This window comes from Protopterus annectens, chromosome 12.part0 (genome assembly GCF_019279795.1).
Source record: "Protopterus annectens isolate FY-2018-M chromosome 12.part0, PAN1.0, whole genome shotgun sequence".
NCBI classification, from domain to species: Eukaryota; Metazoa; Chordata; order Ceratodontiformes; family Protopteridae; genus Protopterus; species Protopterus annectens.
Window position 1 is genome coordinate 195,055,495 of NC_056746.1, and position 18,586 is coordinate 195,074,080.

Below are 18,586 nucleotides of genomic sequence, written 5' to 3' on the forward strand. Positions count from 1 at the left end.
TAGTCTATCTTCAAGACGGGCCTTCTCTTTTCCTCCTCTACCTTCATTGCTGGGATGGGTACATTCTAGCTCAGTCAACTCACATGGAATTTACCATATGATGGGAGAGCAGCAGAGGTAAGAGAACAGGAATCTCGATAGCCAGGGAAGTGCTTAGTACAGGCAACTCTGGGGTTGGAGAAGCCTCTGCAGAGCCTAATGTTGGCATCAGGTCATATTTCCTAAACGTGAACATTCCCACACTTGTAAAAATAGATCCCACCACATAAAACTTACAGACATTAACACCTGGGCTTGTTCTCCAATCCCACAGCCCAGGTGGCGGAACAAACTCAATGGATCCTACAAAATCTGGGCCAGTGATCACTACTAGACACAGCAACACTGGACAGTTTGGAAAAAACAAGTCTTCTAACTCAAGTGGTACCACAAACACCACATCCTAAGACCCTAGAGACCAATCCACAAATGCAGAACACAGAATGCACATACAACTTAGTCATACAAGAGGTGTGCCCATACCTGGCGCATGCCTCAAAGGGTGCAGATCAGTTTCTTTGTTGTTAGATGACGAAAATGAACTCAAAGCCTCAGTAGCTGAGAAGGAACTAGCAACTTCTGAGTATGACTTACTAAAGGACGGTGTGACTGATTTGTAGTCTACTGCTGCTTCGGCTTCTCTTAATGGTGCAGCATTGCCTTTAGATCACACAAGGGAACTTCCTGTGATCCTGCACTAGACTCCTTCAACTTCCACCACTTTGTGTGAAGTCAAGTAGGCTTCCACTATCAGTTTCCTCCTTCTCACAGAGGTTAGATTAAATTGCTGACAGTTATGGTAGAACCTGATGGCATGCTCCCCATTCAGGTACAAGGAAAAAGTGCCAATGTGGATGCTGGCCACAGAAAACTTAAAAGACCAACAATACAGGAACTGAAAATAAGAGATTAACAAAAGCAGAAGGATTGAAATCTGAAACGTGAACATGGTAGAAAAGAACAAAGTAGTAGAGATATTAAGCACTCTCTCTCCTTCACAGTATGATTATGTGGCCTGTAGGAACAAAGAACATATTGCCTGAGGACAGCAAAACAAATCCCAGACTGCTAGACTTTACTACTGCTTCAAGTAATCAACTAAACATAATAGCTTTCTACCCCAAGGGACTGGGTTATTACTGCATTAATTTCCTAAGGTGAGCAAATCCCAGCCCTCAACGTGTCTCTCATCTGCTCAGGAAAAACAGTGGAGCCAAAAAACTGTCCATAGAATGAAAAGCCCAACCAACTCAGTGTGAAGACTGGGACAATGACTCCATGAAACTACATAAAGCAAGATGGAAAGACTAAAATCACTTTAGTATTGTATTCTTGTCATGCACCAAAGACAATATCTAGAAACAGGAGAGTTAAAGTAGAAGCAAAAAGTCAGGCAAATGCTGCAGGTGCAGTACTGAAGTCTATCATAAGACATGACTGGCAAAAGGAAAAAGTACAGTTTTGTACCTACCATAAATGTAGATGTTCGAGGATCCACATTGCTGCAGTCCTAACTATTGGGTAGTCCGCTGTCCAGTCGGCCCGAATACCAAAGTATATGGCTGACGTCGGTCACGGCGCATTAGACTGACGTCAGTACGTCAGGGTACTAATGCGCATGACCGACGTCATATCCTCAGTCTTTTCTTGCCCCAGATGTCAGAAGACCCTAAAAAGACAAGGCCAAAACCAAAAACACCAAACATACCTGCACCAAAAATATATACAATATATACAAAGGTACCAGAATATAATCTCACCTATAGAACCACCCCTAAACACAGAGGGCAGGAGGGAGGGTAAATTGGACTGCAGCAATGTGGATCCTCGAACATCTACATTTATGGTAGGTACAAAACTGTACTATGTTCTTCATTCCACATTGCTGCAGTCCTAACTATTGGGTAGAATCCCAAAGCAGAGGTAAGGGAGGCTGGCAAATCATAAGGAAGCAGGAGCTGATAACATGCCTTGCAAAATAGCTGTGGCAAAACCAGCCCTAGACTTAGAGTAGAGAGGAAGGTGATAATGCTTAGAGAAAGTATGCACTGAACTCCAAGTAGCTGCCTCCAAAATATCCTTAGTTGCCACCCCCCTTAGAAATGCTGTTGAAGTGGCAGTAGCCCTAGTGGAATGAGGCCTAATCCCAGCTGGAATCTCCTTGCCATGATGGGAATAACAAAATGCAATGCAAAATCCAATCCACCTAGAAATAGTTTGTTTTGACACAGGCTTGCCCTGTGAACTCAAAGCAAAAGAAACAAACAACTGCTGAGACTGCCTAAAATCCTTAATCCTGCTTAAATAATAACGCAATTGCCTGTGTACATCTAAAGTATGCAAAACCTTTTCCCCTTTATTTTGAGGATCTGCATAAAAAGTAGGCAAATGAATAGTTTGGTTTAAAGCCACACTAGAAACCACCTTAGGCATAAAGGATGGATTAGTACGTAATGATACCCTATCCTTATGAAAAATCAAAAAAGGCTCAACCGCCATAAGGGCCTGCAACTCAGAAACCCTTCTAGCAGAAGTAATGGCCAACAAAAAAGCAGTCTTCCATGACAAGTATTTCAGTTCAGCAGTAGCCGCAGGCTCAAAAGGTTGTAGAGTAAGTTTCTCCAACACAAAATTGAGGTCCCAAGCAGGAGTAGGAGCTCTACGGGGGTCTTATATTCTTTGCCCCTCTAAGAAATTGCTTGAACAAAGGATGTGAAAACAATGGTGGGTCACAATCATAGTGAGCTGAAATTGCTGCAGCATGAATCTTAATAGAAGAGAAAGACAAACCTTTGTCCAATAACTCAGTAAGATATTGAAGAGCCACACTCAAATTAGGCTCAGAAATCTCCAAATTTTTTTCTGCAGTCCAAAACAAAAATCTCTTCCATTTTTCTGCACACTTTCCTTGTACTAGGTCTTCTGGCTTCCATAATCACATTTAAAACTTGTTGAGGAAGCTGAGACCTGCTGTCCTTCAAAACAGAATATGCCAGGCTGTTAGATGAAGAGAGTGAAGCTTGACATTGAGCAGACGACCGTCCCTCTGAGACAATAGGTGTGGAATCAAGGGTAAAGGCCATGGAGGCTTCCTTACCAGACTCCTCAGTAATGGGTACCAGTGCTGCCGAGGCCAATCTGGAGCTATTAAAATCATCCTTGGCTTGTCTTGTCTGACCTTTAGAAGCACCTTTGGAAGAAGAGGCAGAGGTGGAAAAGCATACACATGAAGATTTTTCCAACTGAAAGATAGAGCATCCACTTTCCAAGCTGTGTGATGAAATCCCTTTGCAAAACTTTGGCAGCTGGTGGTTTAGTGGAGAAGCGAACAGATCTATGTCTGGAGTTCCCCATGACACTGTCAATTTTTGAAATACATGAAGATCCAGTTTCCACTGTGGGGATCCATGATTTGTCTGCTTAACACATCTGCTAAGGAGTTCTGTGCTCCGGCAGAAACCTTGCCTGAAGAGTTAGTTGCAAGCTGAGCGCAGTCTCCCACAAAATCATTGCTTGCCTGCACAATGGGTAAGAATGTGTTCCCCTTGTTTGTTGATGTACCACATGACAGTTGTGTTGTCTGTTAGAATCAACACCTGCCCTGGAAGAAGTAACTCCTTGAAAGCCATTAATGCAAACTGGACTGCTAACATCTCTTTCATGTTGATATGTAGATGCTGTAGTCTGGCAGGCCACTTGTCTTGTATCCACTTTCCATTGAGATGAGCTCCCCAAGCAATGTCTGAGGCATCTGTCGTTAGAATCTGACTCGCCTCTGGCCGGGTCACAGAGAGTCCCTTGTTTAGGTGACATTCCTGAGCCCACCACAAAAATTCCTTTTGAATGCAAGGTATTATTTGAATGACAGTGTCCAAATCCTGGCAGTGCTGTGTCAATAGATTTTGAGGTACCATTGTAGCTTCCTCATATGCAGTTTGGCATTGGGAAGCACCAGAATACAAGATGCCATGAACCCTAAAGGCTTGAAGGACTGTCCTTGCAGTCAGCCCGGACTGAAGAGATAGTTGATGGAAGTAACTGGAAAGATTCTTTTGTTTGTCCGGGGTTAAAAAGGCCATCTGGGCTGCTGTATTCAGTCTCACACCCAGAAAGCACATGTCTTGAGAGGGTACTAGACTGGACTTTATTTCGTTCACAGAATACCCTAGGCATCTTAGCACTGCTATGACATATTCCAAATGCTGTAGAAGGTCTTCCTTTTCTTGAGCCAGAATCAGGCAGTCGTCCAAGTAAGGATAGATTTGAATTCCTTTTAGCCTGAAGTAAGCTATCACTGGAGCCAGAACCTTCGTGAATACTCTGGGCAGTAGATAAGCCAAAGGGCAATGCAGAGAACTGATAATGCGAATTTCCAGCTCGAAAACGCAGATACTTCCTGCAACTTAGTCTTACTGGCACATGAAGGTAAGCTTCCTTTAGATCTAAAGTTACCATCCAGTGATCTTTGCCCAGCAGAGGTAAAAGTTGTTGTAACGTCAACATTTTGAACTTGGGAATGTCCAGATAAGTGTTGAGGATAGATAAATCCAAAATTGGTCTCCACGTGTTCCCCTTTTTTGGTACTAGGAACAGGCGAGAATAAAATCCTAGGCCCCTTTCTGGCACAGGAACTGACTGAATAGCCCCTATTTGGAGCAACAGAGAAATTTGCTTGTGAGCCTCTGTTCTTTGTAGAGGAGGAATGTCTGGCATGCCTTTGAAAGGAGGCAAGGTATGGAAATAAAACCTGTAACCGTGGTAAATGATATCCAGAACCCATCTGTCTTGGGTAATTAAATTCCAATTTTCTTTGAAAAGAGACAGCCTTCCTCCCAAAGGTGCTGCCAGGCGAGAATGTACTGGCAGCTGAAAAGGCAGGTCATTGGGTCTGCTTACGAAAGGACTGACCCCTGCCCTCACCAGAAGTCTGAGCAGGTGAACTCCCTGTCCTAGGTCTAAAAGAACCTTGAGCTCTGCCTCTACCACGTCTAGACCTACCCCTAGACTGGGAATCATAAGCAGGATAAGTCCACCCCTTAGTAGGCCAATTTCTACTAAACTTCGGAGGCTGCACCTGCAAAAAATCCTTAACAGTTTGCATAGACTTAGCCTTGTCCTCCATTTTCTTTAAAACTGCTTCCACAGGCGAACCAAACAACACATCAGACTGTAAAGGAGCATCCAAAATCCTTGTCTTAACATGCTCAGCTAAGTTCTGATCCCTCAACCAGGCGTGCCTACGAAGAACAGAACCAGTGGCAGCCACCCTCGAGGAGGCCTGCACAGCATCAAAACCACACTGCAAGGAATGCTTACCCACCTGTTCAGAAACATGAACTAAATCCTGCAATTCTTTACAGTCAATACCTACAGCCAGAGCATCCACCTTAGACTTCAATTGTGAAAGGAGATAATTCTGATATTTTAACATATGAAACTGACAATTCAACGCCCTCATGGCTAAAGTGGAAGAAGTATACACTTTCTTTCCCCATCTATCCAAAGCCCTTGCCTCTTTATCAGGAGGAACAGGATTTTTAACCACAGAAGCCTTCACACCTTTAGGCCCCTGAGAGACAGTTTCTGGGTCTGCCCTAGGACTCTTAAAAGATACTTATGGGCTTCAGGCACCCTATAGTACCTATCCGGTTTAACTGGGGCAGGAGGCAAAGAGTCAGGATTCAGGAAGCCTCTGCAAAAACATCTTCTACCACATTCAGAACAGGAGGTATAGCTAAAGGCCTATGCTGGGGTAAAACAAGAATTCTCTAAGCCTCTTCCTGGAATCAGAGAAATCTTGACCTTCCCATTTGAAATGCTCCCTCATGGAATGCAGAGTCTCTGAAAATGAAAAATCCTCAGGAGGCTAAGCTGAAGGAGTAGAATCATCCACATCAGAATCAGAATAAGGAGGATACTCCTGCAAGTCTTCAGCCGAAGACTCAGAAGCCTCGAACATTGCTCAAAACTCTCAAACTCAGGTTCCACCCTAGGCCTCTTATCAGGAGGGGGCATAGAACCTCTAATCATTGTAATCAAATCCTCTGCCATTTTTAGCATATGCTTCTTAGGCAAAGACCCTGAAACACTCGGAGAAACCCCCACTGAAGCTAAAGCAGGCCTGCCTCTTAAAGAAGCCTTAGAAACAGAAGGCGAGGCCCTAACCACCTTAGGAAGAGAGGGAAGAACAGCCACCTGAGAAGCCCCTTCAGGCTGGCCTACTTCCTGAGAGGATACATCCTGTAACAGTAAAGTTTCTCCCTGAGACTCCAGAGAAACTCCTGGCAGAACCTCCGGCTCCACTGAGGGTTCTAAAGAACCGACGTCTGGGACTGTGGGTTCTGCCGCTCTAGGCTTCCCTGCTTTGTCCTTGCGCTTTTGGCTGAAGCGGCCGGAGCATCTGACGGCATTTTATAATTACAACGCTTCCCAAACACTAACCTGGCACAGTCTAACCTTCTCTTAATAGTGCGTTTGTTAAACCTAGCACAATAGCGGCATCCAACAACGCCGTGCTCAGGCCCTAAACAAGGTATACACAAAGTATGGTAATCCCTATGAGGTATCTGTTTCCCACAAGAAATACAGTTATTCACTTTTTCTGACATCCGTTAAATACTGAGGCAAGAAAAACCAAAATATTCTAACGGGTACTTAGCCAACTTTGATTCGGTCTGAAACTCTGACTTCAGAAACTTTCAGAACGCCAACCTGCACTCGCAAAAACTGCTTCTGCATCGGACCATGCGGCAAAAAAGACTGAGGATATGACGTCGGTCATGCGCATTAGTACCCTGACGTACTGACGTCAGTCTAATGCGCCGTGACCGACGTCAGCCATATACTTTGGTATTCGGGCCGACTGGACAGCGGACTACCCAATAGTTAGGACTGCAGCAATGTGGAATGAAGAACATCTCTAAATGCATAGAGGAATAGTAAAAGCTGCTAGCCAGTCCATACATGCATTAATTGAGCAGTAGTGACAAATTACCAACCTCAGTTTAAAGGATTTTGGTGTCAAATGAACCCCACTGCCCTGACTCTAGAGTAATAAAAGTACAGTTTTGTACCTACCATAAATGTAGATGTCCGATAGGTATTCATCTGCAGTCATCACATATGGGTTGTCCTGCCTCAGGCAGCCCTTCGGTCAGCCGGATTCCAAAGTCTGGGTCTGACGTCAGCTGATGTCGCCCCTTCCCCGACGTCAGAGCGCCTGGGGTATAAAAGCGTCAGCCGACGCCATCTTCCTCAGTTTTTCTTGCCCCAGATGCCAGGTGCCCTCTAGGAAGGCTAAATTTGGAGAAATGCAATAAAAAATCCAAACATTTTTAAATATATATATATATATATAAACAAATACACCATAACAGATCCCTCTCTGTGGTATTCCTAGGGTGCTTACCCCTCTATTAGCTAGCTGGGGGGAAGGAGGGAGGGTAAACCTGACTGCAGATGCATACCTATCGGACATCTACATTTATGGTAGGTACAAAACTGTACTATGTCCTTCAAGGATGCATCTGCAGTCATCACATATGGGTAGAATACCACAACCAATCTGGGGGTGGGGGAACCAGGAAAAGGATGGTGTAGCTAAGATACCCTGCAGGACAGCCGTAGCAAAGCCTGCTCTGGATCTGGAATATAAAGGTAAATTGTAATGCTTGGCAAATGTATGCACGGAGCTCCATGTGGCAGCTTCTAAAATGTCCTTTGTAGCCACCCCTCTTAAGAAGGCTGTGGAGGTGGCTGTGGCTCTTGTAGAATGAGGTCTAATGTTAGCTGGTACAGTCTTTCCATGAAATGAGTAACAAAAGCGAATGCAATTTCCTATCCATTTTGAAACAGTCTGTTTGGAAATTGCTTTTCCTTGAGTACCAGCAGCATATGCTACTAGCAAGCTGGTCAGCTTTTCTGAAACCTTTAGTTCTGTCCAAGTAGTAGCGCAACTGTCTGTGAATGTCCAGGGTGTGCAGTAGTTTCTCCCCTTTGTTTTGTGGATTTGGGAAGAAGGTAGGCAAGTGAATGGCTTGATTCAATGAAACCCTGGATACCACCTTTGGCATAAAAGTAGGATTAGTTCTTAATGAAACTCTGTCCTGGTGAAAAATAATGAATGGCTGCACTGCCATCAGGGCCTGCAATTCCGAAACCTTTCTTGCTGAGGTTATTGCCAGAAGGAAGGCAGTCTTCCATATAAGGTAATGTAGATCTGCAGATGCTGCTGGTTCAAATGGAGGCAGTGTTAGTTTTTCCAACACGAAGTTAAGGTCCCAAGCAGGAAGAGGTGGTTTCCGAGGAGGTTTGATGTTTTTGATTCCACTTAGAAACTGTCTTAGGAGAGGATGAGAAAAGACAGGTGGATCAGTAATGTACTCTGCAGAAATTGCTGAAGCATGAATCTTAATAGAAGAGTAAGACAGACCATTGTGGAACAGTTCTGCCAAATATTTCAGGATATGTGCCATGTTCATCACTGTCGCATCTAGGCCCTTTGTGGTGTTCCAGATGAGAAATCTTTTCCATTTTGCTGAATATGCCTTTCTTGTGGAAGGGCGGCGAGCTTCCATAATAATATCCTTCGCTCTCTGGGATAGCTTATCCTGAGGAGGAGTCAAGGTATTCTCCACGCTGTTAGTTGCAATGTTTTCAGGTTGGAATGTAGAGTTTTGTATCTGTGCTGTGTCAGTAGAAGTGGCCATAGAGGCAGAGGCCATGGTTTCGTACGTGACATGCTCCTTAGCAGTGGGTACCAGTGCTGTCTTGGCCAGTCGGGAGCTATCAGAATCACTTTTGGCTGCTCTGTCCTGATCTTCAGTAACACCTTGGTCATTAATGGGATAGGAGGAAATGCATACACTGTCAGATTTCTCCAGCTGAAAGAGAGAGCGTCCACTTTCCACGCTTGTGGGTGGTATGTCCTTGAGCAAAATTTCTTCAGTTGATGATTGTGGGGGGATGCAAATAGATCTATGTCCGGGCTCCCCCAAGATTGTGTTATCTGTTGGAAGATGTCTGGGTGCAGCATCCATTCGTGTGCATCCATGATATTTCTGCTTAAGCTGTCCGCCAGTGTATTGTCTTTCCCTGGCACAAACTGAGCTTGTAGCTGTATATTGAGTTTCAAGGAAAGATCCCATAGATTCATTGCCAGTCTGCAAAGAGGGTAGGAATGGGTACCTCCTTGCTTGTTTATGTACCACATAACTGTGGTGTTGTCTGTCCTTATTAGCAGGTGGCCTTGATGCAGAAAGATTTTGAAGGCCTCGATGGCATGTATCACTGCTAGCATTTCTTTTTGATTTATGTGCATGCGTAGCTCCTTTCGTGACCACTGTCCTTGGATACCTCTGCCCTCCATGTGTGCTCCCCAACCTAGGTCTGAAGCGTCCGTTGTAATAGTTTGGGAGGTATTTGGCTTTGTGAAGGGCAACCCCTGTTGGACTGGCTGGCCTGAGCCCACCACAGAAATTCCTTGTGAAGGCATGGAATGAGTGGGATTAAAGTTTCCAAACTGTGACTGTGCTGAGTCCATAAACTCCTTAGGTACCACTGTAGCTTTCTCATGTGAAGCCTTGCTTATGGAATCAAAAGAATACAGGATGCCATGTAACCCAGGGCCTGCAGGATTTTCCTTGCAGTCAGCTGAGTTTGCCTTGTCAGATTCTTGAAGTAATCCGGTAGCTGTCTTTGTTTTTCTTCTGTGAGATAAGCCATTTGGGTGGTTGTATCTAGATCCGCACCCAGAAAGGTTATTCTTTGGGATGGAGCAAGTCTTGATTTGTGCATGTTGACTGTATATCCCAAGGCCTGTAGAAGATTGATGGCATAATTTAAGTCCTTTATCAAAGTTTGTTGGTTGTCCGCTTGTATAAGGCAGTCGTCCAGATATGGGTATATTTGAATCCCCTGAAGTCTGCAGTGTGCTATTACTGATGCCAGGCATTTCGTGAATACTCTGGGCGCAGTAGATAAGCCAAAGGGCAATGCTGTGAATTGATAATGCTCTGACCCTGCAAGAAATCTGAGGTGTCTTCTGCAACTTTGTCTGATAGGGACATGCAGGTATGCCTCCTTGAGGTCTAGAGTCACCAGCCAAGATCCCTTGCCCAGCATGGGAAGGAGTTGCTGTAGAGTCAGCATTTTGAATTTTGGCACAATGAGATAAGTATTCAGTGCGGACAAGTTGAGAATTGGTCTCCATTGATGCTCTTTTCTTGGAACAAGGAAAAGCCTGGAGTAAAATCCTTGGCCTTGTTCTGAAATAGGAACTTTTTCTATGGCTTTCATTTGTAGTAAGTTTGAGATTTGTTTCAAAGCCTCTGCCCTTTGATTTGGTGGCAGACCTGGCATGCCTTTTCTTTTTGGCAATGTGTGGAAATGGAACCTGTATCCGTTGTCTATTATTTGGAGTGTCCATTTGTCTCTTGTAATGTTGTGCCAATTTTTTGAGAATAAAGAAAGCTTTCCGCCCAAAGGTGCTTCTAATTGAGCCCTGGTTGGCGGAATCAAAGCAAAGTCATTGAGTTTGTCCTTGTTCAGCAGTTGTAAGTCCTGAACTGCCTGTCTGGATTGGTGGTTGCCATTGACGGCCTCTGTAGGAGCCCCTAGCTTGCCCTCTACCTCTGGCACGCCTGTTCCTGCCCCTTTGAAATCTTTCTGTGTCCGGAAAGGACCAATTCTTGGAAGGCCAATTTCTGCTGAATCTAGGCGGTTGGACTTGAAGAAAATCTTTAACTGTTTGTACAGATTTTGCCTTTTCCTCAAATTTCTTTAGGACTTCTTGAGCAGTGGAACCAAATAACTTTTGCTTTCCCAGTGGAGCATCCAAAAGCTTAGCTTTAACATGGTCTGGCAGAGATTGTTCCTTCAGCCAAGCATGCCTACGTATGACAACACCCGTCATTGCTGACCTACATGAAGCTTCCAATGCATCATAACCACACTGCAAGAAATGGTTGCTGACCTGCTAGGAGTTATGTACCACATCCTGAAGGGATTTACGGTCAAGGGATTCAGTAGAAGACAGTTTCTTATGCATTTCTTCTAACAAATACTCTTGGTACTGTATCATATGAAATTGACAATTTAATGCCCTCATAGCAAGAGTGGCAGAAGTATACACTTTTTTACCCCATCTCTCTAATGCCCTGGACTCCTTTGCAGAGGGGAGTGGGTTCTTAGTAACAGCTGCAACCCCTTTAGGGCCCTGTGAAATAGTTTCAGGATCAGCAGAGTGGGCCTTGTAAAGAAAATTGTGTGTGTCCGGGACCCTGTAATACCTATCGGGCTTAACAGGGGCCGGAGGCAGAGTGTCAGGGGTCATACTAGAGTCAGAATACACATCATCAATGACATTTAAAACAATAGGAATAGCCAAAGGTCTATGCTGAGGTAAATGAAGAAACGTTCTTAGTCTTTTCCTGGAATCAGAATATTCCTGGCCCTGCCATTTGAAATGCTCTCTCATAGTGTGAAGGGTCTCCCCAAAGGAAAGCTCTTCAGGAGGGGAGGCTGAGGGGATAGATTCCTCTGCATTCGAATCCTCGTAGGCCGAATAAGCCTCCTCCTGGTAGTCTGAGTGATCCGAGCCATCAGAGGCCTCCTCTGAGGAAAGGGGATCAGGGGGATCCACCCTGGGCCTTTTGTCTAGAGGAGGTTGGGAGCCCCTGTCCAGATGGGGCTGAGAGCCCCTGATTAAAGAGATAAGATCCTCTGCTAAGGTTAGAATTTGTGAACTAGAAGAGGGCCCCTGAGGAATAACCCTGGGAGGCATGGCTTTAGTGTGTTTTGCAGCTTTAGCCCTGGTGAAGGCCTTAATGGACATGGATACAGGAGGCCTGGCTGCACCATGTGCTGGTGTAGCTTTGTCTAAAGGTATGGTGTCGGAAGATTCCAATACACCAGTTTCTGAAGGCAATTCTGTAACCGACTCGGTAGGAGCCTCCGGGGCCGAGGATGTCGGTTGTATTGTTTCAGGGTTATGAAGTTCCAAGGACTCGGTATCAGCCGAGACCGAGACACTCGCGGTAGGCCTAGCCGCAGTTTCAGCTGAAACCGCTGCCCGCGTGTGTCGGTCCTTGTCTTTCAGTTTCTTAATTAAATGTGATGTTGGGGTTTCCGACGGCATTTTGTATGAAAAACTAGCCCCAAAAAACTCTTCTGCGAACTCCGACCGACGTCTAAGAGTGCGTCGGTTGAAGGAAGCGCAGGCTGAACAGGCCGAGACGTCGTGGTCTGGGCCTAAGCAGGGGAGACAGTAAGAGTGGAAATCCTTATGAGGTATTTGTTTCCCACAAGTTAAACTATTAACTTTTTCTGACATCGGCTGAGGCAAGAAAGAGTCCCCAACGGGGTACTTAGCTTTTGAAGTCTTCGGATAGCGAATTTACAGGAGTTGGCCGACTGGCACTTGCGAACTGCTTCTGCTTCGGGCACCACGCGGCAAGAAAGACTGAGGAAGATGGCGTCGGCTGACGCTTTTATACCCCAGGCTCTGACGCCGGGAAGGCGACATCAGCCGACGCCGGACTCAGACTTTGGAATCCGGCCGACCGAAGGGCTGCCTGAGGCAGGACAACCCATATGTGATGACTGCAGATGCATCTTTGAAGGACATCACAGAAAACAAATATGTGGAAAATGAGAAATATCTTGCACATTAATTACTTCAAAATCAAATCAGCAAAACCAAACAGCAAAAAGTTTCATGCATGACCAACTTTCATTTACTTTGCGTATTAGTGTCCACCTAGAATATAAAACTGGCTGAAGAGTCTCAGAATTAAAAGGTCTCGTCACCTCTCAACAAGCATGCATGTAATGTACCAAAGTCTTTCACTGCATTTTGATTTTCTCTCCAGTTAAGGATTTCCCCCAGCCATGAATAATCTAAATCCCAGGAGGAAACTTACCATTTAGGAATGGTAAAGCCTGGGGATTGCTGGGCTTCATGATATGCACAACACCATTAATTTCCTTACTGCAGTCTCACATAACATTTAACCCCCTGGAAAAATCTGCAGCTTTATATGCTTGAATATTCACTTCTATCGGTTTATGCTAGCAAGGAATCTCAAACTGCTGGCAAAACAGGAGGTAAAGTCCATGTCCAGGACAATTCAGACCACCAAGGCAGCTCAATTGCCATGTATATTCAGAAACATGCTACAATATTTTCAAGATACTCTGCAATCTTTAATAGCAATATTTCATCATTAGCTGAAGCTGCAGGACTGTAGCACAACAAGCACAATAACTTTCGACACTTAACCAAAAAGATGGCTTCAGTAATTAATGACTGGCAATTACTACGATGCATACCTACAGTACATGCAGTACTCCAGAAATCAAGTTCAAGAGGTTATGAGAGAAGTGAGATGGAAGCCAAACATATTCAGGCTTGTGGTAGGACACAACAAAAAGAAAAAAGGGTTTTCTTCAATGCAGCCTCCTGACAGCAAGCAACACCCAAGAGCAGGAAAATTTAAAATCTGTGAAATCAATGTATTATTAACACAAACAGGCACGAAAAAAATCATTTCTAAGAATTACATTATGATTTAACAAAATATTAGGTGTTTAAGTGGAAATATAGACTTTATTCACCTTTTGATACAGTACGGCTTTCTTGACTGGTAACTTTCCTCCCCATATACTGATGGTTGGGTGAGCCTGGCAAAGGACTGAAGGTGCCGCCATTAACGAGGGGAGGGCTAAGAGGAGTTGGATTACTGCCACAAGGGAAAAAGCCAGGCATCTGTAAAATGGGAGGCTGCACAGTATGCGGCATAGTAGTATCTCCTGAATGTCCTGGGCTAGGCTGGAGAAACCCACCTAAAGGGAAGCTGCTGAATGCATTCAGAGGTGAAGGCCCTTTCTGTAGTTCAGGAACAGCAGGGGGGATGAGATTCTCAATGAAGGGTTTCATGGCAGGTTGGTTAAATGGCTGCTGCTGAGAGGAAGGGTTCTGCTGTTTCATCAACAGGTTTGGGTCAAGCTGTCGAGGTTGCTGCATATTGATTGGACGACACTAAGGAAAAAAAGAAAAAATTACTGAAATGTGCTTAAAAATCAAGCTATGCAAAATGAAGCTTATTTTAAAAATGATTAACTTTTAAAACAACTTTTGCACTGCTGTACAATTTCTGTAAAAATGAGTGATGCCCATTCACAAATGAATCCAACCTACACTGACCAAAGGCTGAGAAGTATACCTAGTACAGGACCCACAGAAAAAAGACAAAAAAACCCCCAGGTCTATAAATACAGATATTTACCATGTCCCAAGACAAGCTCCAGTCCTGTGTGTGCGATACATGCCCATTAACATCTAAACGCCTCAGATTTTTATAAATACCTTTCTTTCCTGGACAGGTGCTAGCAATGCCTGTGTAATGAAAATTACTCTGCTCTCCAGATCAGAGATCAGCAAATAAGATTAACATACTTTTTTCTTTTAAATTCATTCACTAACCAAACATCGACTGCCACAGTGAATGTAGCCTCCTGATTAGACATTAAACACAACAGATACTGTCTGTTTATTTTAACTGTGGAGCTTTTCTCCCCGGGCCTGGACCTACCATCCAGTCGGACACTCCTGGTCAACAAATATAAATAAATAAATACAAAATAAATAAAGATACGCAGACTGATTATTAACAAAAACACACTTACTACTGCCAACACCTTACATATAAAATGTTAACAGTGATGTTAGGCACATCCATATTTTTAGTTCAAAGAGCCACAAAGGAGCAGCAGTCTGCAGTCTTCTGCTCCACATAAAAGACACAAAATTAATTTAAGGCTTACTTACTTGTCTGGTATGAACAAACAGGCAGTCATCAAAATAAAGCACTGGCAGGTGGTGACAGTAATGCTTACTGAAATCATATAACAAAGCCATATCTTGGGAAACTGCCTCCTGCAATCTACCTGTAAAAACTTCCTGACACAGCAGGCTGCAGAACACATCATGCAATCATGTTATGGGAAAACAGCATACGAGTCCCAATATCTGTTTTGTAAAACAGTACTTTCTATGGTCACTACCCATACTTTCTTAGTGTTGTTGTTGTCTTTCGGCTTTTCCTGGTTAGGGGTCGCCACAGCGGAACTCCAGTCCGCTAAAGATTGGCAGTAGAATTTCATGAACGCCAAGGTGCCAGCTCAACGTCCAACCTTCAACGAAGGCACGCCCTTTTACGCATGTCTTTCGAGCGCTCACCCAACCGTAACATTAAGAAATACCAAAAGGGTTCAAAGTGGGAAATACTGATTTTCTATTTACTGCAGCATGTGACTGTCACCAATTTTGTAAAGTAAAGAGGTACAAGATAGTTTATTTCGAGAACAGTCTGAAAAAAATGAAGGCATCAATTTACTTGTTTAAGCATAATGTAGTATAAATATGTTAAAAAACTGGAAGTGAAATTTTTAGAAATAATTACGACTGAATTGGTTTCCAAATGAAGGTACTGTTGTGTAAGAACTTTCCATAAGCTTAGATGTCTTTCTCTTCTATATGCTGCTGTATTCATGACATCAGGGAGTTTTTGCCTCTGGTGAACTCTCGCATGTCTGGCCATTATACAAAAGTTAAATTCTACCGCTCAGGTGAGCGTAACGTCCCGCACCTCTCTCGGACGTCGGGTATAAAGTGGATGTCAGCATGCACCTCTTCACAACTGAATGCCACCGGAATCAGTGACTATGGAGTGGTTACTCCAGGAAACTGGAATCCAGCAAGTGTAAAGGGGAAAGCTGGGTGGAAAAGTACAGTTGTGTACACTTACCATAAATGTAGATGTTCGAGTGTATTCACTGTTGCAGTCATTTCATTTGGGTAATCTGCTTGCAGGTTGCCCTCAGTCGGTCAGATTAACAAAGTCTTGGGTCCTGCGTCAGTTGCTGTCCCTTCTTCCAAGACGTCAGGGGTATAAAACATGCAGCGGACGCCATTACATTAGTTTTTCTTGCCCCAGATGTTAGGTGCCCCCCAAATGGGGAGCAAATAAAATTAAAAACACAAAAAATATACCTCTAATCCCAAAAGCAAATACACCAAAAGGGCTTATAAGCATAGTGAAAGAAAGAATAGGTATAAGTCAGCGAAAAATAGGGTGCTGGAGACAGGGTAACCAGGACTGCAGCAGTGAATACACTCGAACATCTACATTTATGGTAAGTGTACACAACTGTACTATGTTCTTCGTGTTTCACTGTTGCAGTCATTACATTTGGGTAGATTCCCAAAGCTATGGTAGGGTAGGGTGGAGGAAATTATACAGCATTAAGACCAGCTATAAGGCCCTGCAGGGCAGCAGTGGCAAAGCCAGCTCTGGATTTAGAGAAGAAAGGCAAATGGTAATGTTTGGTGAATGTATGAACTGAGCTCCAGGTAGCAGCTTCTAGAATGTCTCTGGTAGGAACACCACTGAGAAAGGCTGTAGGAGTAGATGCAGCCCTGGTGGAATGAGATCTGATCCCCTGGGGGATAGTTTTACCATGGTGCATATAGTAGAAATTAATACAATAGCTTATCCATTTGGAAATAATCTGCTTTGAAATAGCCTCTCCCTCTGCCCCTGCAGCAAATGCCACCAGTAGTTAAGATTTTCTTTGAGATTTTGTCCTAAGTAAAATCAAAGTTGTCTGTGTACATCCAATGAATGCTGCATCCACTCCCCCTTGTTCTGCGGATTGGGAAAGAAAGTTGGCAAATGAATGGTCTGATTAAGAGCCACACTGGATACTACCTTAGGCATGAAGGATGGATTGGTCCTGAGAGACACCCTGTCCGCATGAAAAATTATGAAAGGCTCCACTGCCATAAGAGCCTGTAATTCGGAAATCCTTCTAGCTGAAGTGACTGCTAAAAGAAAGTGGTTTTCCAGGAGAGAAATTTTAAGTCTGGAGTAGCTGGGTGGTCTTAAGTTTTTGGCCCCTCTGAGATACTGCTTTAGCAGAGGATGAGAGAAGAGGGGAGGTTCTGTGTTGTAATGAGCTGAAATGGCTGAGGCATGGATTTTTATGGAAGAAAAGGTCAGGCCCTTGTGAAGCATCTCAGTTAAGTATTGTAAAATCTGAGGAATATTGGGCATTACTGTGCTTATCCCTTGTGATTGATTCCAGGCACAGAATCTTTTCCATTTGTCAGCATAAGACTTTCTAGTACTAGGCCTTCTTGCCTCCAAAATGACATCCATCACAGGTTTGCTGAGGGATGCTAAGGGTGAATTTAGGTGATTAGCCACACTGCAAGATTCATAGTTTGGAGCTGTGTGTATAGAATTTGGTTGTTCTGCTGAGACAGTAAGTAAGGTGTCTGAGACAGGTGCCACGGTGGAAGGTGTGACACATTGCACAGGAGTGGGTACCAGTGTTGGTGAGGCCAGTCTGAAGCAATCAAAATAATTTTTGGTTTGCCCTGCTTGACTTTTAGAAGAACTTTGGAGAGCAGAGGCAGAGGAGGAATGGCATAGACTGATAGGTTTTTCCAGCTGAATAATAGAGCATCCACTTTCCAGGCTTTTTTGTGATGAGTTCTTGTGCAGAATTTGTCCAACTGATAGTTCTGGGGTGAGGCAAAAAGATCTATGTCTGGACTCTCCCCATTTGTGTGTCAACATGTTGAAAATCCATGGTTCCAGTTTCCATTCATGTGGGTCCACGAGATTTCTGCTTAGTTTGTCTGTCAGAGTATTCAGCTTTTCTGGCAGGAATTGAGCTTGTAGTCGTATTTGATAGGTCAAGGCCGTATTCCACAATGCCATGGCTAGTCTGCAAAGGGGGTAGGAGTATGGACCCCCCTGCTTGTTTATGTACCACATAACTGTGGTGTTGTCTATCATTAATTGTCCTGGATGAAGGTAGTCCTTGAAGGATGTCAGTGCATTCTGTACAGCTAGCATTTCTTTTTGATTGAAATGAAGGTGCATTTGATTGGGCTCCATTTGCTCTGAATGCACTTCCCTGCCAGATGTGCCCCCCAAGCATAGTCTGATGCATCTGCAGTTAGGGTTTGGGTGACAGGGGGTGGAGTGAATGGCAGTCTCTTGTTTTGGTGGCAGGCCTCTGCCCACCATAGGAACTCCAGTTGCAGGCAAGGTATGATAGGAATCATTGTTTCCAGGCTGTGACAATGTTGACTCCATAAACTTTTTAAATATCACTGAAGTTTCCTCATATGCAGTCTTGCATATGGAATTAGAAGAATGCAGGAGGCCATGAACCCTAAAGGCTTGCAGAATTTGTCTTGCAGATAGCAGGGTTTTTGTGGCCACCTGTTTGAAGTAAGGCTTTTCTGGCGTAAGGTCCATCTGGGCAGTTGTATTCAAGCTTGTACCCAGGAATGTAATTTTTTGAGAGGGTACCAGTTGTGATTTTTCATTTATAGTGTACCCTAGACAAGTTAGAACCCTTTTTACAATGCCAGATGCTTTAGAAGAATCTCCCTGTTTTCTGCCTGAATTAGATAATTGTCCAGGTATGGATATATTTGAATATTTCTTTGCCTGCAAAATGCAATTACTGG

At 44.0% G+C, this 18,586-nt stretch overlaps 1 protein-coding gene across 8 annotated transcripts in view; it reads right to left on the minus strand.

Annotated features, from left to right (window-relative positions):
• TNRC6A (trinucleotide repeat containing adaptor 6A) overlaps positions 1–18,586 on the minus strand; it is a 3,393,689-nt gene that overhangs the window by 795,982 nt on the left and 2,579,121 nt on the right. For all 8 annotated transcript variants that reach the window (XM_044089241.1, XM_044089240.1, XM_044089239.1 and 5 more), the window contains one exon: positions 13,654–14,077. In XM_044089241.1, coding sequence (XP_043945176.1) covers positions 13,654–14,077 — 424 coding nt within the window. The remainder of the gene's footprint in view (positions 1–13,653; positions 14,078–18,586) is intronic.